At 37.2% G+C, this 25,917-nt stretch overlaps 1 protein-coding gene across 5 annotated transcripts in view; it reads right to left on the bottom strand.

The window, feature by feature from the left end:
* Positions 1-6,263: 6,263 nt before the first annotated feature.
* Positions 6,264-25,917, bottom strand: part of Ptbp3 (polypyrimidine tract binding protein 3) — a 119,267-nt gene continuing 99,613 nt past the window's right edge. For all 5 annotated transcript variants that reach the window (XM_076564300.1, XM_076564301.1, XM_076564303.1 and 2 more), the window contains 7 exons: positions 22,409-22,486; positions 20,077-20,216; positions 19,805-19,838; positions 14,891-14,983; positions 13,567-13,783; positions 10,280-10,357; positions 6,264-10,137 (listed from right to left, as the gene is read on the bottom strand). In XM_076564300.1, coding sequence (XP_076420415.1) covers positions 10,005-10,137; positions 10,280-10,357; positions 13,567-13,783; positions 14,891-14,983; positions 19,805-19,838; positions 20,077-20,216; positions 22,409-22,486 — 773 coding nt within the window. In that variant the 3' untranslated portion in view covers positions 6,264-10,004. The remainder of the gene's footprint in view (positions 10,138-10,279; positions 10,358-13,566; positions 13,784-14,890; positions 14,984-19,804; positions 19,839-20,076; positions 20,217-22,408; positions 22,487-25,917) is intronic.

Below are 25,917 nucleotides of genomic sequence, written 5' to 3' on the forward strand. Positions count from 1 at the left end.
AATAAATATCCACTACATACAGGTCTTCTGCATGAGGCTCTGCTCCTCCTAAGGGGAAAGAAATGTGGGGTATATAAAACACTGACTATGAATTGCATTAACTGAGTGACAGAAACAAAGCTTAATTATACAAGTCTTTGCCATCATAGACATTGGAAATTTTCTAGAGAAACACAAGTTTGCTTCTTTAAGGGAAAAGTTTTGGAGTATGACAGGAACCAAAATAATTTAAAAAAAAAAAATCCTCCAGGAATTTTGTTTTGCTACTGGGACTGTATCTCTGAATATTAAATACATGGTACCAAGAAAATTCCCTTATGCAGAATCAATCCAATTAATACACATAAGCAAGTCAACTAGAACTTTGCAAGCTGGGGATGTAATTCAGCAGTAAAGCACTCACCTAATGTGAAAGGTCATGCATGAGTTTAATCCTCAGTGCCAGTTTTACCATTTTGTAGTCCCTAAAAATTAATGAAGCTAGGAAATGATTATCAATGGTTACTGCTATCACAAGGCAGGACACACTGTCATCTGTGAGGTCTTCTTGTCCCCCTCTGCTGTGGGATGTCTTTCTGTATGCTGTGAACATGTGTTGCTCTGATTGGTTGATAAAGCTGCATTGGCCTATGGCAAGGCAATTTAGAGGTGGAAAATCCACGCAGAGAGGGAAGAAGATGCCAGCCTGCTGCCCAAGGAGCAACATGACAACAGACCGGTAACACCATGGCCATATAGCAATACATAGTTTAATAAAAATGGGTTAAGATAAAAGAGCTAACTAGCCAAAAGCTAAAACCATAGGCCATACAATTTGTAATTAATATAAGCCACTGTGTAATTATTTTATAAGCAGCTACAGGACCACGGATGAGAGAGATTTGTCCAGACTGCGGGCCTGGAGGGACCGAGAAACTTCCACCTACACCCCCCAAAGGAGAAAGGTAAGGAAGGAGAGAAACAGAGTCTGCGTGACTGACCAATTTTAACTGGGAAATTAAGTTAAGTAAAATCTAGGCAGTCAGTGAACACTTTCTACAAGAGCTCAATTTAACAAACAAAATGCAAAGAAAATAATGAAAAGAAAAGCTTAATATTGACAACTGCACTTCAATATGGACTTAATTAAATTGTTTAAAAATAATCCTGGGGGCAGGCAAAAAAAGGTAAAGAAATGAAACGGTACTGGCCAGCAGGTATAGTTAGTGATCAGGGCGGAGAGACTGGGTTTGTATTTCAGCAGTCAGGAACTTGCCTAGCAAACATGTTGGCCTTGGTTCATACCTCAGCATACCAGAATAAATAAACACAACTAAAAGAAGCTGGGGGGGGGGGTAAAGTTAAGCAGTAGAATACCTGCTTCGGATGCATAAGGCCCTACATCAATTACCAGTACAGCTCAGTAACCGCAGTTAGATACTGGGTATACGGGGGTTTTATCACATTATATGTGAATGTGTTTAAGTATCTAAGTGACAAGTCGCATTAAACCTCTTACTATAGTCTCTTGGGATGCCAGAGTTAGGTAGTCTCCCTGGCTTCTCTAGATAGAAATACATTTGGTTAGAGATCAACAGCCCACCAAATCAGGCTTACGGTTGAAAGTGCAAAGCTAATACGCATAGAAATATACCACTTCTGAATCCAGCTGTGTATGAAACAATTCAGAAGATAAATTTTACTTGAAACCAAGGTTCTTTTGTTAGAGAAACTCAATATACGCACATATGGGAGTTTCATAGTAAACTTAGTCCATGGCCTTTTGAGTTCTTCCTAAGAGGGTCTTAATGGATAGGGTACCCTATTGATTTAAGTAACATACAGACTGCATTATAGCTTTTAGCTTGATATAGGAATGTCTTAAAATCCCACTAAAGGGTAACACAGAAACACATGAATCCTAAGGGTAAAAAGATGTATTTGTCAGAAAGTAAACATTCCTGGTCAACTGCTACAGAGACAAAGATACAAACCACTAATTAACCAGACACCAGAGACCTCCTCCTCATATACTTTTACCTTCTTCACCAAGAAATTCCAAGGTCCCATTTCTGAACCTGATGCAAACACATACTCAAGTTCTGTCATTTGTGTATGGCTTCTTCTGACTGACTGGCATCCATCCTATGTGTGAGACTCTCCCATGTAGTACACAGTATTCATTTGTAGCACAGTACCGTTCCATATGTAAATATTCTATCATCCCTTTACCTCCATAAAGTGTACTTCTGCCAACATTCAGATACTCCACATCAGCTTTCTTTTGGTTAAAGACAATCCCTCTAAACAGATTAGAACTTGACATTTGTATTCTCCCAAGATCAAGAACTCTGCAAATTCCATAACCTCAGGCAAAGGTACAAGTGCTGACTTGACCTCACAGGGGGCAATTTCTTCCGAAAAGAACTATTAACACATCTTCACAGAACTTTAGTCATTCTTTTCCTGGCTAATTATTTCTTTAGACTAGTAGAGTTGGGAATTCCACTAACCTTAGTTTAATCAAATCAAAACAAAACAAAACAAAACAAAAGGGCAAATTCCCATTGGTTTACAGACAATAGAAAAAAAAAAGCCCAATATAGGAATGTCCTGCAAAACAAACACAAAACAGCTGTCCTCTGTTTAGCCATATCTAACCAAGGTACCCCCATCCAATTACCAGATTAAGATAATTAACTTAGATTAACTGCAGATTAAGAATGAGACCCAGAGGGACGATGGTGGCGCACACCTTTAATCCCAGCATTTGGGAGGCAGAGCCAGGAGGATCTCTGTGAGTTCGAGGCCAGCCTGGGCTACAGAGTGAGATCCAGGAAAGGTGCAAAGCTACACAGAGAGAAACCCTGTCTCGAAAAACCAAAAAAAAAAAAAAAAAAAAAGAACGAGACCCAGCTTGACTGTGTCCTGTTACTCCACTATATGTTCTTCAAATAATGGCATCTGAGCAACAATGAATGCTTCCAAATGGCTTATTTCTAGAGTAGAAGAACGTCACTGTCACAGAGTATGCATTGCTACATAACATGACTAGCCAGCTGTATGGCAGCTTCAGGTGTGCATACCTTGGCGGAACAGTGACCACACCATCATCCAGCTTTGGAACTTTAAAGGCAGACATTTAAAGGTATTTGATTTACAGAGTCAGACGGCCTTTATGCCCACTTACAGTGTATCCTCCCAAGTCACATGCCTTACATGTCTACTTTCCCAGCACCTTACCCAGCACCTAACTCAACTGCTGGCATAAGCAGTCTACAGTACCCCGAGTAATTCCATTTAAGCAGTGCTGTGGGCTGAACTGTGCACACCCGTCCTGATTCACATGTTAGAATCTAACTCCCCAAATCTAAGACTATAACTGTGTTTAGAGACAGGCCTTTATGTGAGTGAGATTGTGTGCCTTAATTATGCCTGTCTTGTTGTTGGGCATCTCCATATGGAACCCAAGTGACACCTCCATCTCTGCTTCTCTAGTGCCAAGACTACAGGCATGTGTTGTTTCACCCATCTTGCTGGCCCTATAAGAGATCAGGACACAGACACAAATGGACGGAAGACCACAGGAAGGCACACGAAGACCACAAATCTACACAGCAAGAAAATTAGTACCAGAAGGAATAAAAACTGCACATAAAGAGAAACAGTGTGTCAAATTCCCATCAGAAGTTGAAAAACAACTTGAATTTTCAGGTCCTACAACTGTGAGGGATGAGCTTTTTAACGATCAGGGTTTCCTTAATTTTTTATACCAAACTACATAGTCAATTTAAACTTTTCTAGCCTTTAGCAAAATGCTCCTAGCATACTGTTCAGTGTCCTTTTGGCTGTCCCATTACTTACTCTGTAAACCAAGCTGACCTTGAACTCAGAGATCTGCCTGCCTCTGCCTTAAAATGAGAGTGCTGGGATTAAAGGTGTGTGCCACCACTGGCCCGCTCTGTTCAGTGTCTTTTTAAGTTAGTTTTGGTAGTTTTCAGAAAACATACGTCTACCCTACCCCCACCCACCCCCAGCGCTGTAGACCTTCACTGTCATGTTAGCAGTGCTTGGGGGGGAAAAAAAAACTGTAGCACCTACATGCAGTAGACAGTACTGAATGAAAGCAAGGAAACCGGTAATTAACTGAAAATTAAAGTAAGCTCCAAAAGGGCATGGTTCCTGGTAATAACTCCGCTGTGTTCGAGTTTCAGTCAACCAAACCAATCAAAGTTTCATTTGGTTACAGGGTTATCTTTTTCAAAACAAATATGCCCCCTTTGGCTGAAATACTTATGTAGTAACATTTAAGAATATAATAAATCCCACGAGTAAGCCAACAATGATGAATAGTAGTATAAATTTTCTGTTTTGTTAAAGATAAATCCCTACTTCCTAGAAATCTTTGAGTAAAAGATTAAAATAGACATTACTCAAGACTCTTGAACGCCAACGATACTTATATCCAAGTAGCAAAGTGTTTAATCAAGGAGCAAAGTGTTTGTCTACAGAAAGTAATATATGGCCAACTAGTAACTGTTAGCCTTTAACTCAAAGGACACAAGCTCACTGAGGGCCACATTGCATATCTCAAGCTATATACAAGGCAGAGGAGGAGAGAGAGACTGAGTATGCAATGGAGGAGAATATCCCAACAAGGCAGTGTATTTTAAGATCAGAGAAGTGCTTTGCTCCTTAAAATGAGAATTATATCAAAAGAGTGGATGACTTTGGTTTTTTTCTCTTTAAACCCCAGTTTTTAAAGTTGTTTAAGTATTTGCCATTCAGTATGAAAACTTGAGATGGATGGCCATGGAAAATAAAAGAAAATATGACATCATTAGAATTACAGGTAAGACAAGGGGAACCCAAAGCACAGACAAGAACACAGAAAAATTTTAAGAGAGTACAGATGCCATGACATTTATTAAAAGGCATGCTACAATGCTATACTTGTTAGGAAAAGAGACTGAGATTCCAAGTAACAGGTATCAAATATACAAACCGAAGGAATGGAATCAATATTGTAGTGTACAGAAGCTTGAATTAACCATGCACTACACAGTTAGAAAATATGGTTTTTAATATTTTCTCCTCTTTGCATTTATAACATAATTCACTTAGACAATCACAGAATCCTTTTCTTCCAATACCACAAACTGTATTACAAATGAAATCTGGTACTGCTGCTTATCAAAATATACAAGACAATCGCTGTTTTCTATAAAACCACTTTATATGTTAACTTGTTCCCAAAAACCTTTTTTTTTTTCTTTTTGGCCTGGTTTTAAAAAAAGTTGTTACAAATATTTACAGCATTTTCTTCTGTTAGATGAACATTCTTACAAACAGAAAAAGGGAATTTTATGAACAGATCATGTAAATCACCAGACAATGTTAGAGGCTTCTAGCTGTGCTATTTTCCACTTCAGATACAGTACTGAAAAAGATCATCCATCTTTCTTGTCCCACTCCATTCTGTTCACAGTAAAATTCCCATTTTCTCTAAGCAGTATATTCATCAATAGGAAATGGAAAGTCAAGGCCGCTCTGCATGGGATCTTTCAGAAAAGAGCTCAGGGAAAATGCTTCACAGACGAGTTTAAATAAACCAGAACAGGCAGTCTTTGGTCAGAGCAATGAGGTGAAATTTCAATGTAAAACTTGGTGTGGTCAGCAATCTTTGTAATTAGTACTTCCTGGATATGGGATGTATTTTTTGAAAGATCTGGGTAACAACAAAGTGGTAAGGGGAGAAAAAAAAAAAAGAATACAGTATGATATTATTATTAATGACACCAAAAACAACTACTTAAAATACCTGTTCTTAAACTACTACAAACATAACAAAACTCTGCTGACAGTGTTAAGTGAAGTTTGCCATGAGCAGCTTTCAGGCATGGCTGTTATCACCAAGGTCTCTGTCCTCTGGAGCATGTGCCTCAGCCCACAAGAGCTAAGCTGACGACCATAAAAACTGAGAGCAGCTCTGCTCTTGGACCAGTACAAGGCTCTGCATCATGTCCTGAAGGCCAGAGAGTCACTGAGATTTTGTTTATTCAGTTAGAACTATTTGCTTGTATGACTAGTTTGTGGGACAACATTCTCTTAAACTGTATATTACATATTTCCTGAAAAATCAAAATACCAATGCTACCTTAAGCTCAAATAGGAAGAAAGGTCAATTAAGACTACTGAAGAAGGCACATAAACTTTGGTCCTGTTTTGTTTTTCTCCTTTACACCCCCCTCAATTAACATTTCTGCAATTTTCTATTTAAAAAAAAAAAAAAAAAAAAAAACAATTCACAAGTACCTGTTAGGATTTGCTCTGAAAAGGACTGCAAACAGTCTTCTACCTAAAACAACCCTTAAAAAGACAGCTGAGTTATACTTTAAAGTTATGTACAATCTAAATTGTGTTTGTTTTAGCACAACAGTGAGTATTTTTAAGTCTGGCAGTTTTATTTTCATTGACAGTAGATCAAGACAAAGGAAAAGCTGAGAAAAATGTTCTAATCACAGTCATGCTTTTTGGTTTTAAAAATAGCAGTACACACTGGGTTTTCTAAGAGATAAGTTTGGGGTTTCCAGGTGGATTCACCGAGGCACAAAAGGTCATTATTTCTGAGTTTGCCATTTTCTGTCCAAGAATATTTAATGAAACTAGAAGAGAAACTACATGATAATATATTCAAACATAAATGCCGGATAACATGACACTTTGTAGATTTCTTTTGTAGATTCCTAAGAGTTTTTTGTTTTCAATTGGGGGGAGATGGGACACAAGGTCTTATGAAGCAAGGCTGGCATGGAATTTGTTCTGCAGTCCAGGCTGGGTTTAAAATCACAACCTTCAGCCTCCTCTAGTACTGTGATTATAGCTCTGTTGCTACCATGCCTGGCTCAAAAGGCTAATTCCTAAACTTCAACAGGACCCTTACTTACCACAGCAGGTAAAGACAAAGAAGAAATTAAAAAGACAGCAACTGTGACTCCAGAACATTCAGTTCACACACTGCTACAAAGAATTGCTTCTAGTATTGAGTCCCAAAGATCTCATGTCATTTTATGGGGATACAGGGTATTCCTGAAACCCTTAGCTAATTGTCAATTAAGAGAAAGCATGATTTATCTATTCTCAGATGTCACAAAACACATTTTACCAGTATATGAGTTATCCAAACCCCAAAGTAAAGCATCTTGATATACAGTGCCATTAATAAATGTGTACTGCTATTTCCTTAAGTCCTGAATTTACATATGCTTTGTAAGTTAGGATACCTTGAAAAGTGGTATGACAACACTCTTCAAAATAAAGTAAATTAACTCAGCAAGGTATTCTCAAAGATCAATAGTAAAAATAAACCACTGCTAAAAGATACTGAATAAATGCATGCCAAAATAAAAATACACAGATCTAATTTTTCCACCACCTCATATTTAAAACTATGCCAACACAAATACTGTAGACCTCTATAATTTAAACAATAAAGAGCTCAATATGGACAGCATCCATATGCTACAGCTAATTTTAGACACAATCTGATGACTTCAAACATGCTTTTAAAGTAAGCATATCCTACGTTCCCAAATCTTAATTTTGTTAATTTTGTCAATAAATTAAAATGTACGTAATGTGCATATGCATATATAACATTAAAAGAGTATATGTATGTATATACACTTATTTATACACACACACACAAACGCACACATATCTACACAAATCCCTGAAAAGGATTTCAATGTTCTCTCAGATTTAAAGGCCATCCCTATTTCAGAATTACATTCAACACTATTACGACTTCCCTTCTGCTATCAATAATTTTTGCTACACTTATGCTGGATGTTATGTTATGAATTAATAAATTACATTGTAGTTCCCAACTCAAAATAAAGGAAACAATCCGATTTAAAATGTCACTGAAGATTAATATAGTGTCTGTGTGGAAAGAAAAAAGCAAATTTGGGGAGACTGTTTCAACTTTCTCCCCTCTTTTATTCCGTATTCAGGTGAAAATATACCTCAAAGATAAGTGGGAAAACACTCAACTAGACAATTGTCATGCCTATCTATTCAGCCAATACTAAGGTGACCCAGCTGAAATGTCTCAACCTAGCATCTCTCTGCCTGTTCTACCAACTGTTGCTTCATATTGAGGGAATTTTGATTTGATTTTAAACAATCTATAATTATCTCTTTCAGCTTCTATTTTCTATAAAACTTTTCTTCCTTTGTTTTTAAAAAGAGAAAAATGTACGTTCAAATTAATGGCTGAAAAATAGAAGACTGAGATACTCTTTAAAAGATGAGATGATCAACTCGGAGAATAGTGAAGTGAAAAGGGGTGGACAAAATTGATCCCTTTGACAAATTCTGTATTTTAAAAACCGACTAAGCATTGAAGGAATAATTAACAAAAGCAGTTTTATATTAAAAAGAAACAATTTTACATGATACAATCACTGAAGCAACATTAACATGTACTTTTACATTCAACCAAAAAAGAGGGTCAGAGTATAAAAAATAACCCACTTTCTCATACTCCAAATATGTGGGTATTCAGTAATGAAGTTCCATTAACAAAGAAAATCAAGTTCTTACTTGAGTGCTGAGAAAGAACCAAGTAATCCTGAGACAAATCCTAAGGGGTGGGAAAGGTCAGACAGATGTGAACTGAGATCCAGTTCTGCAGTTCTGACTGGACATAAAGGCTGGAGACTCCCAGCAGTCAGAGGCCTACAGGTGCACAGCAAGTGATTTCCAAACCACTCCCCTCCCTATCCCATCACTACACCAAAGCACCAAAAGTTTGAATAAAAACTATTACTTACTGAAAACCACTTAAAATTCCAATGAAAAAGGGAAAAAAAAAAACCTTAAAATCCAAGACAAGGAAAGAAATAACAGAATGCTCACCAAGCCCACAATTTATCTTTCTAGATATTTAGATAAAACTCTAATCTATTATATCTTAAGCACATAATAAGGCACATAAGAAATTAAGTAAATACACAGTAATTCTGAGTATTAGAGATTATAGTGGTACAAAAAACCCTTGAGATTTTTTTTCTAAAAGAAGACCTTACCAAAAATAACTTTTAAAAAATCTGTCAAACCATATGATAGACCTGAATATTTTCCTTAAGACTGTAAACTTTTTTTCTGAAAACAATTATAAAAAAGTAGGATTATTTTTCTTTTAAAATTTTCCAAGATCACATTACATTACTTGACAAATGTCGTTTTGAAATTTAAAACATGGTTTTTTTCTAAAATGATTAATTATTCTGATATTGTAATAGATCCAGGCTGAATTCCACTTCTGTTTCCCTGGGGACAATTGCAACACTTTACTTTTCCAAATAGTCTTTGAAAGAGAAGATATGCATTATTCAAAGGAGTGTCATACAGTGAAAAAAAAAAAAACATTGAAAGAAAGCATGCATGTTTATAAACCTGCTTCCAATAACTCCATGTGGTTATGTTTAATAACTATCAATAGATGCAAATATCTGATATAATTTATATGTGAACATCATTTTCTACAGGGAAACTTCTGAATCATAAAGTTAAAAACTTGGTTTTAAGTGGTTTAAATTACATCAAGAAATTGTAAAAGTCTGTATGTCTAAATTCCTCAAAGTACAAAGGATATTAGAAATGTCATGTAAGGCTGATCTGGACCCAAACTTAAAGAAAGTCTGTCTTTTTGAAATCTAATTCAGGGAATTAAATTATTTAAAAAATATTTTCCTGATCTTTTTTCCTGAAAGTTATTTTCATAGAAACTGCAGTACAAAGGAAAAGCAAACCTTTGATCATACACTGGTGGGGGGAAAATAAATCAGAGAATAAAAAGGACTATCTCTTGTTTTGAATGTACTTGAGTATCAATCAAACTAAACTCCCCAAGAGTGACTTTTGTGAAAGAGGCAGAATTGGTCTCGAGCTGCTTCAGTCCGTGCCTGAAGACGTTACTGAAATTATGGTCCAGTTGAAGGAGAAAATTCACAGAGAGCTCAGATGGTGGACTTTGAGAAGGACACTCGGAGGTGGTGATTCTCTCCAAGATCATGATTGTGAAGCTCAATAAGGGCCTGCATTGCTTCCTCCACAGACCCCAACTGAATGAGTGCCATCTTACGATCCTTCCTGAATGACGAGAGAAAGAGAAATGTACTTAGAACTAATTTTGTTTTTAAACCTTCTTCTTTTACCAAAGGACTTTGCTGAACTACTTTAAACAAACTACAAACCCTGTGAAATAATATTACTTTAGAAAGCAAGAACTTACTGAAAGAACTTAAAAGCCTTCACCGAGCATCCAGCTTCTGTGAAAAGGTTCTTCAAATCATCCATTGTAACAGAAGGGCTGCGAAAATATCAGTGTCAACTACATTAGTCCCGTGTGCAAGACAAACAAGGATGAGCTCTGATTATCATCAAATTTCTAAAGTACTTTATATCCCCAACAATGTTTTCCAAGTCCCCCAAGTCAATAGTCAAGATGGATACATATATGTCTGCAGACAGTGGAAAGTATATAAAGGCAAAACAAAAAATAACTATGTATTCTTTCAAAATGATTATTACTCTCACACTACTGGCATTAGTAATTAGCTCTAGTAATATCAACGCTATTTCCCCAGCTCTAGCTTACCTGCTATAGCCCAGAATTATACACTTTGTACAGCTTTTGGGTTAGCCAGTTTCTGAGAATATTTACACCTGGGCTATTCATTTTCCTCTCATACTGCATAGATATGTCTTCTGTAACCCTTAGGATAGTATAGAAATGACAGTATGTGCCAAGAACTGAATCCAGGGTTTTCCACACGCCAAGTACAAGCTCTACCACTGAGCTATATGTTCTCTGATATCCCTTTGCCTGGCATTTTGACTACAACCTTATGAGACACACTCAGGAGATTATCATTCAGTTGGGCCACCTCTACATTCAATTAAAAGTATGAGATAAAAAATATTTAATACTATGCTAAGTTTGGGGTAAATGTTATACAGTAATAAATAACTGATACCGAGGTCTATCACACAGTTACATAACGAAAGGAGACGCACAACATAAACAATCACTGATTCTTCAGGGAAACATCGGTGCTTACACTATATTCCTAACTCACTTGTATATCCTTTTGAATTCATTATTCTGAGTCTGAGTTCCATCAATAAACTGAAACTAATGACCATATTTCAAAGATTATTATGGATAAACTGGTAAGAGGCAGAACTTACCAGACTAGAAAAGTGGAGTGTTACTGCTTAATAAGACAGTTTCAATTTGGATGATAAAAAGATGATGCAGATAGTGGATAGTTACACAAAAATATGAATGTTCTTAATGTGAATGTGCACTGTACTATATACTTAAAACAGCCAAAAAAAATCAACATCATTCTATAGATTTTAGATAAAAACAAAACAACAAAACAAAAGGTTTTTATGAAGATAAAATGAGGTGACACATGTAATGCATCAGCACAGACATAATTCAGAAATTCTCACCTAGAATGTCTTCTGTGACCAGATCCTGCATAACTGCTATATTTAAGGAACAAATAGGCTGGGCATAATGCTAAAAGCTATCGGGTCTCAAGTTTGAGACGCTTCGAGATAAAAAAGGACTAGGTGTCTAACTCAATGGTAGACATTGCTAACCATACATGAGGACCAGGTACAGGGATTAAAAAACAAAACAAAGCTGGGCAGTGGTAGTGCACACCTTTAATCCCAGCACTCAGGAAGCAGGGACAGGCGGATCTCTGTGAGTTTGAGGTCTGCCTAAGCTACCAAGTGAGTTCCAGGACAGGCACCAAAACTACGCAGAGAAACCCTGTCTCAAAAAACCAGAAAAACAAAAAACAAAAAACAAAACCCTAAACAAACCAACAACAAAAAACCACCAACTAACCAACCACACACACATACACAGACACCTAACAATAACAGGCCCATTTACATAGTCCACAGTGATGAGCTGGTACTTTTGAATTTTTGTTTTTCAAGACAGGGTTTCCGTGTAGCCCTGGCTGTCCTGCAACTCACTCTGTATACCAGACTGACCAGAAACTGAAAGAGATCCACCGTCTCTGTGTATACCACTATTGCCCAGCAGGAATTCATTTAAAGTGACTCCTCCATTTACCAGTTGGCATGAGGTTTGATTTTACTGCCTAATTCAGATGAAAAGACTCTCATCAAGCCTGACTGCACACCAGCAGAGACACTGAGTAGTCAAAACTATTTTGAGTAATTATTTTTCTTTCCTAGTTAGCTCAGGTTCTTACAATTACATTCCAAAACTTAACCCATCCATTCCCTTGGGTTTTAAACTATACACATATAAATACACAAATACATATCCCCACAACTTCTTTTCCTTCCCCCCTCCATAATATTTTTATTGATATTTGGGAATTCCACATCATGAACCCAGAGCACACTCACTTCCCAGTCCTCCCAGGTCTGTCCTCACACCCTTGTGACCCCTCTGCCAAAAAAAAGAAGAAAGGGGAGGGATCTAACTTGTGTTGCCCATACACTCACTGGAGCATGGTCAAACTCCTGGTAGCTAGTCTCCCTTAAAGAAAACTGAGTCCTTCCCCACCTGCACCCTGCCAGAAGCATCAATTGTGGAGAGCTACCCTTTAGCTTCTTCTTCACAATTTTTTAGAGTTCTCTTCAATTGCTTCTGTTTAGGCTGTTACTTGGGGAGGGGGCAGGAAGGGGTACCCACAACTTTTAGCATTAGTTCCAAAGTGTACCCCTTTCATGAGTAAGTAAAGTAGACAAAAAAAAAATTTTAATATTAAGGAATTACAATAAATGTTTTCTTTGAAGGGTCATAGACTATAAATATCTCATGCTGTGTGTGAACTGTACAATCTTTGTTGAAAGCATTCAATTTCTTAAGTAGCTTCAAGGCAACAAAGGTATTGTGTAAATGAATGAGCACAGTGGCACAGTGATTTTATACCACATTTACAACTTATGTTACTGTCTCGTGTCATAGAATACTTCAAATTTTCAGACAAATCGTTTGACGCTGCTGTATTACCTGAGAGTTGTACTTCTACAAAGAAGTGGACAAATGTCTACCAAAGGAATATCTACATATACTTATTTTTATGCCCACTTTAAACAGAGAAGCAATAATTGAAATTCTTTATTTGAAAATCCTCAAATGCTGATAATTTCACTTTTAAGGTATTAGGGACTGGAGAGATGCCTCAGCGGTTAAGAGCACTGGCTGCTCTTGTAGAGGACCTGGGTTCAATTCCCAGCACCCCTATGTCAGTTTACAACTGTCTTTAACTCCAATTCCAGGGGATCATACACCTTCATATAAACATACATAAAAGCAAAACACCTATGCACATAAAGTAAGACTAAATAAATCATTTAAAATATTTTTTTAAAATACAGGCTCTTCACAGCATGATGGTACATAAAAAAAAATTGGCAACCAAGAGAACTATTAAGTTTAGAACAATGTTATGGCTTTTGCTTCTCACAAACCACGTATTTTAGATTAATCACCAAAATAACTTTTTAGATACATACGGAATGTTGGAAAGATGCAGAGTAGCTGATGGTGGAAAGATATTCTGGAAGTTCTTTGAGCCGGGCTTTTTAAAACGATGCAGAGGACTATTGCTGAAGTCCTTAGTTAGACCTTGGTCTTCTTGTCCCTCTCTAGGGAGCTGAACTGCTTGGTGTTTAGACAGTGTAGCACGAAGTACTTTTCCATAAAGTCTCTGACCACTTAGATGGTTCATTGCTATTGTATAGGAAGAAAATAAGGAAACTTTGAATATTGAGATATTTAATATCTGTTACCACATTTTTCATTTTCTCATTTAAAATTGTAAACAGTCTGAGCTCAGGGGATCAAGAAATGGCTCCTAGATTAAGAGCAGCACCTGATGCTTTTTCCAGAAAACCCATGTTCAGTGCTCAGCACATACATGTCAACTTCAAATTGTCTTTTCACTCCAATTCAAGGGGTCCAATGCCTTCTCTGGCTTCTGCCAGCACCAGGTACACATGTAGTGCACAACCAGATATGCAGACAAAATACCCACACATATAAACTTTTACAAATTAAAAAAAAAAAATCTAAGAGCTGGGCAGTGGTGGCACATGCCTTCAATCCCAACACTCAGGAGGCAAAGGCAGGAGGATTTCTGTGAATTCAAGGACAGCCTGGTCTACAGACTGAGTCCCAGGACAGCCAGGCATGTTACACAGAAAAACTATGTCTCAAAAATAACCAAAACCAAACTAAAACAACAATTAAAAAAGAGCTCATATGAAAAAGCATTAAATAACTTCATTTTGTTATAATAAAAGCAATTTAACAAATAGCCTAATCAAACAAAATAACTCCTGAGCAGAGTGCTAGGAAGCTCCAGACACAGAACACAACAGACCCTCAAGAAACAGTTACTGACTACATTGTTTTGTCTTAAGCAAAGCATTTTTAAGACAGCTGAGTAGTTATATTTTAGTGGCCAGAGAATGACAAATTCTTGTACCATTATTAGAAAATTTGCCACTTATAAATTACTCAACAGCTCTAGGAAATCTAATTTAGAAAGAAAAGAATATTCTCATTTCCCTTCAGATCATATAATTTTTCAACTTTTAAAAGAAAAGTGAAGACCCATACAGATGTGTAAAACAAAGCAAGTCATGATTATCAGTTTAAAGTTAATGTGTTGTATGTTTTAAATAATGAACTTCAGAAGCCTCGGGTAAAGCAGGTGCAAATAATAAGGAAAACACTATCATAAGGAAGTACTGCTGCAAAATTCATCCCTGCTAGTTCTCCACTGCTCATCCTGAAGGAATTCACATGCAAATCGGGCATCACCACTGTCAGTACCTAGCTGAGCTTGACTCGCGTCTGCCATCTGCACCAAGGCGTTCTCTTTCTTGTTAAACATGATCTTCACTCGATGTACATCACCATACACCCCTAATTAAAACAAAACAAGGCAAAACACAAAACATTGCATTTAAGTGCCTGGCTGTCTTTAGTCTTACCCCTGTGTTTACAGGTTTCTTTTTCTCTTACTTTCCTACCTACAATCCCATGGCAATTTCATGCAGGCTGTCTTAAGTTTCACAGCTTCTCACCTCTCAATCTGTCACAGATATCTCATTATATCCCCAATGAATTGAATTGCTCTTACCTCTTCCTATTTCTAGAGATGAACAGCCTGGCTAACGATAAAAGGGAGCAGTAGGCACACAACTGCTCCTGTCAGACACTCATTTTTGCCATCTTTCTTAAAATCTGTCGTCTGCCAGGCGGTGGCGGCGCATGCCTTTAATTCCATCACTTAGGAGACAGAGCCAGGCAGATCTCTGTGAGTTCAAGGCCAGCCTGGTCTACAGAGCAAGATCCAGAACAGGCTCCAAAGCTACACAGAGAAACCCTGTCTCAAAAAAATAAAAAATCTTTCGCCCAATCACCAGCATCTTTGGAATTTATGGCCTAAGTAAGCATCCCTCACAACTGTTATCCTAACACCTTTTAGCTCATCTCATTAGACGACATCATCATCATCATCATCATTACTATTATTATTATTATTGGTTCCCAGAGTGGGTCCTCTATCACAGAAGACAGGCAAAATAATTAATCTGGGTGTGGGAAGACAATAAAAGCCAACATGAAAAATTACATTTCATGAACTTTTATTCTACAAAAATTAAAGTCAGGAGGGTGTATGATGTAAAAAGCATTCTTTCATTTCCTTCTGTCTAATGAACTATAATATACTGCAGTTTATACAGTATATAAATGTAGATCTCTGTATAGAAGCAACATTACACTTGTAATTCAATAAGAAAATAGTTATGTAAATCTTCAAGGCAAACAAAAGAGAGATGGTTACCAACACCTAAAGACAACTTTTAATCTAGACATGGATTTTAAAATTCAAAACAAAAAAAATCAAGTGTTCTGAATCTACTGCCTGCTGTGGAATGTCATTCTGTATGCTGTGAATGTGTGTTGCTCTGATTGGTTGATACATAAAATGCTGATTGGCCAGGAGCCAGGCAGGAAGTGTATGTGGAATAAGCAGACAAGGAGAATTCTGGGAAGAGGAAGGCTGAGTCAGGAGTTGCCAGCTAGACACAGAAGGAGCAAGATGACAAGGTAGAACTGAGAAAAGGTACCAAGCCATTTGGCTGAATATAAATAAGAATTATGGGTTAATTTAAGTGTAAGAGCTAGTCAGTAATAAGCCTCAGCTAATGGCCATACAGTTTATAAGTAATATAAGCCTCTGTGTGTTTACTTTGTTCTGAGCGGCTGCAGGACTGAGCAGGACATAGGAAAATTTCAGCTACAACTGCCCATCTCAAAAATGACGAGACTAAAGTAGGCATTTTCTGAAAACTACATATAAAGCTGGGCATGGTGGCACACATCTTTGATCCCAGCACTCGGGAAAGGCAGAAGCAGGTGGAGCTCTGAATTGAAGGCCAGCAAGGCTTACACAAAGAATTCCAGGACAGCCAAGACTACACAGTGAGACCCCATCTCAAAAAACCAGTAAAACCAAACCCCCAACAACTAAATAGATACATACACTTTGTTGAGACATGGGAGATTTCCTTTTTTTTTTTTTTAATGAAGAAGTATTTTACTATTAACAAAGACCTACTTCAGACAAAAGGTACTGAGAATTAATTCAATATTATACAACCATCAATTACATGTGTCATTATTAGCAACATTGATGGTGACTAAAGAGGAGCACAAGTGGTTTCTTTTGGGTGATGGCATAATCCTAAACCTGGACTATGGTAATCCTAAGCAACTGTGAACACAAACTAAAAATGTCAGGCCTAGATATGGTACCCAACAACCTGAGTTAGATTTCCAGGACCCACAAGGTAGAGAGAGCCTACTCAAGCAAGTTAGCTTCTGACCTCCACAGGCACACCACAGCATGCACATGTCCTGTGGTGGTTTGAATGAGAATGGCCCCAAAAGACTCACAGATCTAATACTTGGTCACCGGAAGTGATACTATTTGAAAGGATTAGGAGGTGTGGCCTTGTTGGAGGAAGTTTGTCACTGGGGGTGGGTTTTAGGATTTCAAAAAGCCCATCCCAAAGTACCTCTCTCTTCCTGCTGCCTGCAGATATGAATGTAGAACTCTCAGCTACTTCTCCAGTACTATGTCTGCCTCCATGCCACCATGCTCCCCACCATGAGGACAATGGACTAAAACCTCTGAAACTGTAAGCAAGCCCCAACTAAATGTTTTCCTTTATAAGAGTTGCTGTGGTCATAGTGTCTCTTCACAGCAATATAACACTGACTAAAACATGCCCTTAATACATAAAGTAAATAAATGTTAAACTTTTTTTTTTGTTTAATCTTAAGAACCAGTGAAATCATCTGCTAGAACTCCTAAAGGTAGAAGGAGAGAAGTGACTATACTGTTGTTCTTTAACCTTCAGATATGGATATGTATGCTGTGGCTGGTGTGTAGTCACATATATCACATACACAACACAGTAATAAAATTTAATAAATGAAATAAATGATTAGCAAGCAGGGAACAGTACCCACTCTTAACTGCTATATCCCATCTCTAACTTCAAAAAACAAAACAAAAAAGAAACCAAAACTACCCTATATCCTCTTGCAGCCAAGTACAATGCAGCAATCTAGAGTCCTAGTTACTCTGAAGGCAGAAAGATATTCTGGGCTAAAAACCAGACTCCATTTCAGCAGCAGTGGATGCCTTCTCTAACAAACATAAGGTCCTAGGTTCAATCTCCAGGCCTGAAAAAACAATCTATTACCACCTAAAGAATTTAGAAATGAATACCTGCCCCATTTGTTAACATTCAAATACAACAGTTTTAAAAATCTGCTAACAGGAACACTGAACTTTTCTAGATAAAGCATATCAAAAAGGACTAAATTAAACTAAATGTTAGTACAACTAAAAATATTAGCACAAGTACACCAAAATGAAACACTTCCATTTGAACCTTATATTTTATCCTTGGAATACCGAATTAAAATGAAACCAATTTCTCTAAAATAAAGTATAAATATATCATGTATCTTGTGAAATATTAATATTTGTAATGGAGAAAAGCATTGTATTAAGTTCTTTAAATTTTTAAGTATTGCTTATTTTGTTGTTCCCATTTCTATGCTTGTATACTAATACTACATGTGAGTATAATAAAAGATAGATGTATAAGTCTTATGAAATTGGAATACATGCTTAATCATTATGCTTTTAACTAAGAGAGAAAGATTGTTAGAAGTTTTTCAACTTTTTTTTTTAAAGATAGAGTCTCACTAGCCTGATAAAGACTGAGGGGTATAATTTAGTAGCTCTGTCCTTCCACAGAAGTGGTCCTGCATTTGATTCCCAGTACTCCAAAATCAAAACGATACCTGAAAGTCATTATGTCTTAATCTTGCTTAAAAAAGATACTGTTTCCCATCTTTCTTAGGGAATCAAATTTCTTCATACACTTTATAAACCCTTTATGACTCTTCACCAGTCCATCAGTCTCAGTTCAACATGTTTGTCTCATAGTCTCCACTGGGCTTCCTTTACCTTCCCTATTCTAGGAAATCTCCAAATGCTACTATTTGCTGTAGAATAATCCTTTTGTACACTATGAAGAATTGTCACTCAGATTGGTTTAATATAAAAAGCTAATTGGCTGGTAGCCAGGCAGGAAGTATAGGAAGGACAACTAAACAAAGGAGGCTGGGAAGAAGGGTGTAGTCAGAGTCACCAGTCAGATGCAGAGGGAGCAGGAGATAAATGTGCCATGCTAATAAAGGTACCGCCACATGGCAGAGTGTAAATAAGGAATGTGGGTTAGTTTAAAAGGTAAGAGCTAGTTAGTAATAAGCCTGAGCTACTGACCAAGCATTTATACTTAATATAAACTTCAGGATGTTTGAGAATGACTGCAGGACAGGAAAACTCCGCCTACAACTGTTTGTGAAGACATATACCCTCAACGTCTCTTTGGTTGATTCTTCCTTGTTTTTTACAAGTCAGCTTAACTACCATTTCTAAGTCAGCTAAATAAGCATTCCCTGCTTTATACCACCATCTACAAACTTAAGTTCCCTGATTGTGGTGGTATTGTGTTCCCCAAAATATTGTGCACGCTAATAAACTTATCTGGGATCAGAGAACAGGACAGCCACAATATTAAACATAGAGGATAGGCAGTGGTAGCACACGCCTTTAATCCTAGCATTCCAGAGGCAGAGATCCCTCTGGATCTCCGTGAGTTCAAGGCCACAATGGGAACAGTCAGGCATGGTGACATATGCCTTTAATCCCAAGAAGTGAACCTTTAATCCCAGGGAGTGATAGCAAATAGCAGAAAGGTATATAAGGTGTGAAGACCAGGAACTAGAAGCTTTGGGCTGGTTAAGCATTCAGGCTTTCGAGCAGCAATTCAGCTGAGATTGATTCTGGATGAGGACTCAGAGGCATCCAGTCTGAGGAAACAAGATCAGCTGAGGAACTGGCAAGGTGAGGTAGCTGTGGCTTGTTCTGCTTCTCTGATCTTCAGCATTCACCGCAATAACTGGCCTCAGGTTTGATTTTATTAATAAGACCTTCTAAGATTCCTGCTACACCTGATCATTATCTTTGCTCTAGCTCCAGTGTCAAACATATTACTAAGCATATAAAAATAATCAATAAATATCACTAAATGAATCACATGTGCTCATTTCACATCTACAGATGATACTAAAAATAAACAAAAAAGAACTTACCAAATAGGATAAAAAGCCCATGTGGTGTGATAAACTGAAAAAGATAACACAAAATATAACTAAATATAGCACAATTTTAAAAAAAGTTTATTTACAATGTAATAAAGACAGTTTTTACTGTTACAGCACTGTTTTGTATCTATATATCCTGTTGACACATATTATTTAAAATCCTTAAAACAAACTTAAGCATTGTAACACAAACCTAGACTATATGTAAGAACCCATCATCCCACTTCCTGTAAGACTACTCAGACCACTTCTCAACTCACATCAGGATTGAGGTTGGTGACAAGCAGAACAGAATTCCCTGGTATACCACTTGCCCCAGGAATGGCCATCCTTCCAGTGACAGCAGAGGAGGTGAGTGTGAGAGGACCAAGGGGTCCAGGAACAGCTGGGACAGACAGACCTATTAAAAACACCAAAATAGACTCTTACATTCCAGTTATCAGGAGAATAACATTTGATAGGTAGAACTCAAGCCAAGAAAGTGAACATTTTTTAAAAAAAGTATCCAGATTATCATAAAGAATACCCAAGGTCAGCTTTCTTCCATAGTATGTCTGAAAGATGAGTTCCTTATTGGTTGGCATTATCTTTAATTAATATCATTCTATTAATTAAATTAATATCTGCAGAATAACTGGACTCACTGGTCTTAAAAATCAGTTAAGCTTGCAGAGGGCCTATTACCTGCAACCACTTTTTTATCCAGCACCTTCATGTCAAGTGGATGTAATTTCCTTTCTTTCTCTTTCTCTTCCTCTTCTCCCTCTCCCTCTCCCTCTCTCTGTTTTTCGAGACAGGGTTTCTCTGTGTAGCTTTGCCCCTTTCCTGGAACTCACTTGGTAGTCCAGGCTGGCCTCGAACTCACAGAGATCGGCCTGGCTCTGCCTCCCAAGTGTTGGGATTAAAGGCGTGCGCCACCACCGCCCGGCTTGGATGTAATTTTCATACTGACCACAAACAAAATTAGCTAAAAATAAACTAAATAAACTCTGATATTTATATATCTCACACACACACACACACACACACACACACACACACACACATATATATATATATATATATATATATATATATATATATCCCTTCAAAAGAAGTCTCAAATATGTATGCTTACATAGGAAAATATTTTTTCGCCTTGTAAAGTGCTATATATACTATTATGATTAACAATAAATTTATTATATTTTAGGATTACTGCCCAAGATATTCTTGAACTGAAAAGGCTTTTATATACTTAAAACAGCACTTTCTCAGAAGTACCACTACTTATACCTTTGCTTTCAAAGTATTTAAGAACACAGAGACCCTCTGGTTCTAGAAAGGGAACCAATGTATTTATCTTGCTGTACTGGAAATGAAACCAACCAGGGCCTTGCATGTTAGACAAACACTGAATTGCTAAGATACATCTCCAGTCTCAATTTGGTTCTTTGAGTTTAACATTTTTTTGTTCTCATCTGACCACTCTATTATACACCATGTAATTAAATTGCAACAGACTTGAAACTCATCCAATTTTGTTTGATAATCTAATAATTTAAGACTGTGCAGATAGCATTCTCCAATTGAATGCCCTTGGAAGGATGAGGTGGGGGAAAATAGAGTTACTTTATATCTCTGGCTAGCCTGGAACTCTGAAATCCTCCTGTCTCGGCCTGAGTGCTACAAATGAAGGTGTGCACCACCACACCTAGCTTGAATTCCTTTTATAGTAAATGTTTTCCTTCATATGATCCACTTCCTATGCCCTTCTGATCCAACCTTTCAACTGCTGCTACCATCTATAGGTCAGTCACATATATCAGCTAAAAGAAGAACTACAGTATATGTATGTGCTCTACTTAGCCTTATACGTCTTATCAAATTAGGAGCATTCATTGATCTTTTTTCAGCCCCCTTAATGTATATTATTCTGTTTTAAACTACAGGGTGTCTAAGCAAAATATCTAAAATGAAAGAAAACCAATCTATCACTTCCAGATGTACAAGAATTAAAACTTTGGAGATTCAAACAAGCAAACTCTATGGGGGTTTTCTGTTTTCTTTTGTTAAAAAAGATTACCTAGAACAGTCACATAAACATGTTTTTCAGTGTTATTAAAACCATCAATCAACTAGGACTTAATATTTAATTTCAAAATCAGTCTTTTTGAGTTAATTCTATTCTCCCCAACAAAGATAGTAGCTGAAACTTACAGAATTAAAATATTAAAATAAAAAATTATGTCAGGTGGCGGTGGTGCACTCCTTTAATCCCAGCACTTGGGAGGCAGAGCCAGGCGGATCTCTGTGAGTTCAAGGCCAGCCTGGTCTACTGAGAGAGATGCAGGACAGGCACCAAAACTACACGGAGAAACCCTGTCTTGGGGAAAAAAAACAAAAAAAAAAAACAAACCCACAGTGGAATTACTGAAGTGCACAGTGGAACTAGAGAAAATTGTTTGTAACTATAAAGATGCTGAGCATACTAAGCAAGTTACTCCATGGTTGTTACACCTAATATTTTAAATCATTCAAATTTGGTGAGCTCCTAGAAGACAAAAAATTTCATTTAAAGAACCATTTGAAATTCAACCTGAAAAGATTTACCTGTAGCTTGAGGAAATCCAATGGCAGGGGCAAATCCAGCAGCCCCTGCATATGGAGAAGAAATTATACCTGGTGCACCTGTGAAGAAGAGAGGTTACAATAAATAATACTGCCTGCTAACTATGCTTATCAATACACTATGAACTGCCCATATGAAAATAAATTATAAATGGAATTGAACCATTATGGAATCATAGAGTTGTTCAGTAGGTAATCCCTAAAGTATAAAAGTCCCTACTGTCTCCAGAGGCTGAGGGCTTTCAATTGGATTCAAGGATAAAGAGCATAGCTTAGCTGTTTAAGTCTGGACTAGGCTAAGATTCTGGTGTTTCTCTGGAGCATTTTTTTTCCTTTATGGAAAGTCATCAAATGCTTGTTAAACTATACTGTATTAAAGTAGTACTGGACTGATGAAAAGAAATAATGAAGCTGGACATTGTGGCACATGCTTTTAATTCTATTACTGAAGCAAGAGGATCATGAATTTAAGGTATGATTCTGTTTAAACAAACATGAGATACATTTTTGTCACTGAGATGTTTATAAAATACAAGAGTATGAATTACAGAGACTTCACTATGATGGATTAGAAAATATCTCTGCAAGTTAAGGCATTTTGAGCTAGACAGTACGTTACTACAAAGCACAGTGCCATGTATATTTAGACAAACAATTCCAGTCTTTTCTATAGGAAGCCTGGTGACAGTGTCAATAAAACAGGAGTCAGTTCCAATGGAGGAATGAAGTGTGAAATGACAGTAAGATATCCAACTGAAAACACCAAAGCAAACTCGGAATAATTACTATAAGCAACATACTTGGAATAATGTGGACTTAGCCAGGAGTGCCTATAGACAAAAGGCTCCAGTAAAAAGTACATAAACGATAAGATGATCAGGGCTCAAGTGAAGGGAGGAAAGAAAGACAACAGCCTTAGGAATGGGAAAAACAGTGATCCCTGGGATTCTATGGACTATACTAAAAATGTGGGAGGCCTTTCAATAGGAGTTATACAAGAAATAATGAGAAAGGAACAGTTTCCAGGGAATAAAAAGAAATCAGACTGCAGAAGTCCAAGCAAAGACTCAGCTATTTCCATTTGTATTTCCACTTGGAAATAATCTGTTAGAAAACAGCCTGCCTATTTCATCTTATTAAGAGATTACATAGAATTTTAAGAAAAGTGGTTGGAGACCATTAATAATCATTTATAATAATTAAGAACAGGTACTTTGCATGCATCTGAAAAATGTCCCATGACAGAAACTAAGGTAATACAAATTAAGACAAAACCTATTTCTAAGTCATCACACACTACAAAAAGTTTTTCCCAACTCAAAGAAATACTAAGTACTCTGGTGTGATCATTCGGCATTTTGTAATGTACTTAAATATTACATTATTCACCACATCTATGTACAGCGATTATATATATTAAAAACATTAATTTTAAAAAATGGCATTGAGAGCACGCAAGATGCCCGAGAGAGTAAAGTGCTTGCCTTGCTTTTGATGCCCAGAACTCACATTACAGACCTGAGTGAGCCTGGTGGTGCTCAGAACCCTAGCCCTCCAAAGACAGATACAAGCACACACCTAGGCTCACTGGCCAGTCAGTCTAGCTAAACTGGTGAGTTCCAAACCAGCGAAGAGATCCTGTCTTGGAAAGAGGGTAGACGGTGCCTGCAGAATATACCTAAATTTGTTCTATGGCCTCCACAGGCAAGTAATTATACTTATTTGTGTGTGCTATTAAACACACACACACACACACACACACACACACACACACACACACACACACACCACAAATACACAAAGTGCCACTAAAAGTTTTCATTGTTGTGCTGGAGAAATGCCTCAGTGAACAATCCTGACAATTTTCAAGTTTTTAGGAAAAAATAGCTATATATTATTTTTGTAGCTGGAAAATTTCACAAGTTTTATTGTATTAATTTTCTGAATTTGACAAATGAATTTATGGATACTGATTGCCAAACATGTTGACTCACACCTGGAATCCTAGCTTAGGAGGCTGAGGAAGACTGCTATGAGGTCAATGCCACCCTGGGCTACCCTGTCTCAAAAAAAAAAAAAAAAAAAAGCCACAAAACACAGACACACATAAAATATCTTTGTTCTTAGTAAACATTCAGTGAATATTTAGAAGTCGATCATATTTGCAACTTACTGTCCAATGGTTTCAAGTGGGAGACATAGCTATAAATATATACAAATATAATTGGAGATGATAAAGTAAATGAGGCATGACAGTAACAATGGAGAAATATGGAGTTATTTATGCTATTCCTATTGCTTACATTATTTTAAAAACAAAGCCACCTAAAATACTATAAATTTTAGAATATAAGTAGTGATCTTTGTATGAGAAAAAATATTTATTTTTTGAAACAGGGTCTCTTTATGTAGCTAAGGCTACCCTTAAACTCACAATCCTTGTCTCTAACTCCTGGGTACTGGGTACATGCACTGCCATACCCAATATAAGTAAATATCTTTATAACTTCGGGCTAATAACCATTCTTTATATAAGACTCCTCAGACTGAACAACAATCACATCATATAAAGGAAACAATAAATTTGACTATCAATAAGCCCAAATTGGGAGAAACTTTCTAAATAGCCAATGTTGTTGGATAATCTTTTCCTACACTGTAAAACTGTGTCTCTGCCTAAGGCTCCTTCTGATTGGTTTAATAAAAAGCTGAGGGGGATAGAGGGATGGTTCAATGGTTAAGAGCACAGGCTGCTTTTGTCTCTGCCTAAGGCTTCTTCTAATTGCTTTAAGGAAAAGCTGAGGGGGGTGGAGAGATGGCTCAATGGTTAAGAGCACAGGCTGCTTTTCTAGACAACCTGATTCCCAGCACCCACATGGCAGCTCACAACTGTCTGTAACTCCTGTTCCAGGGGATCAAACACCCTCACACAGATATAGATACAGGCAAAACACCAATGCACACAAAATACAAATAAGTATATTTTTTTAAAAAAAGCTGAACAGCCGATAAGCTAGGCAAGAGAGGATAGGCGGGACTTCTGGGCAGAGAGGAACTGAGGAGCAATCAAAGGACATAGATAGAGTTTGCCAGCAGATGCAGAGCAAGCGGGACATGCCATACTGGGGAAAAGTAAAGAGCCACATGGCAGAAGGTAGATTAGAAAAAATTGGGATAATTATGTTGTAAGAGCTAATTGGAAACAAGCCTAAGCTAAAGGCCAAACTTTCATGATAATAAATCTCCTGTCGTTATTTGAGGGCTGGCAATCCAAAGACAGTCCAACAAGAAAACTTTCTACACAAAAAGGACTAGAATATGGAACTCATAAGCAAGTTCTACCACTGGGTAGTGGTAGCACAGGCCTTTAATCCTGGCACTCAAGAGGAAGAGGCAGACAGATCTGAGTTTGAGGCCAGCCTGATCTACAGAGCAAGTTCCAAGAAAGCCAGGGCAACACAGAGAATCTCTCTCTCTCTCTCTCTCTCTCT

The sequence above is a fragment of the Peromyscus maniculatus genome, chromosome 2, assembly GCF_049852395.1.
Source record: "Peromyscus maniculatus bairdii isolate BWxNUB_F1_BW_parent chromosome 2, HU_Pman_BW_mat_3.1, whole genome shotgun sequence".
NCBI classification, from domain to species: Eukaryota; Metazoa; Chordata; class Mammalia; order Rodentia; family Cricetidae; genus Peromyscus; species Peromyscus maniculatus.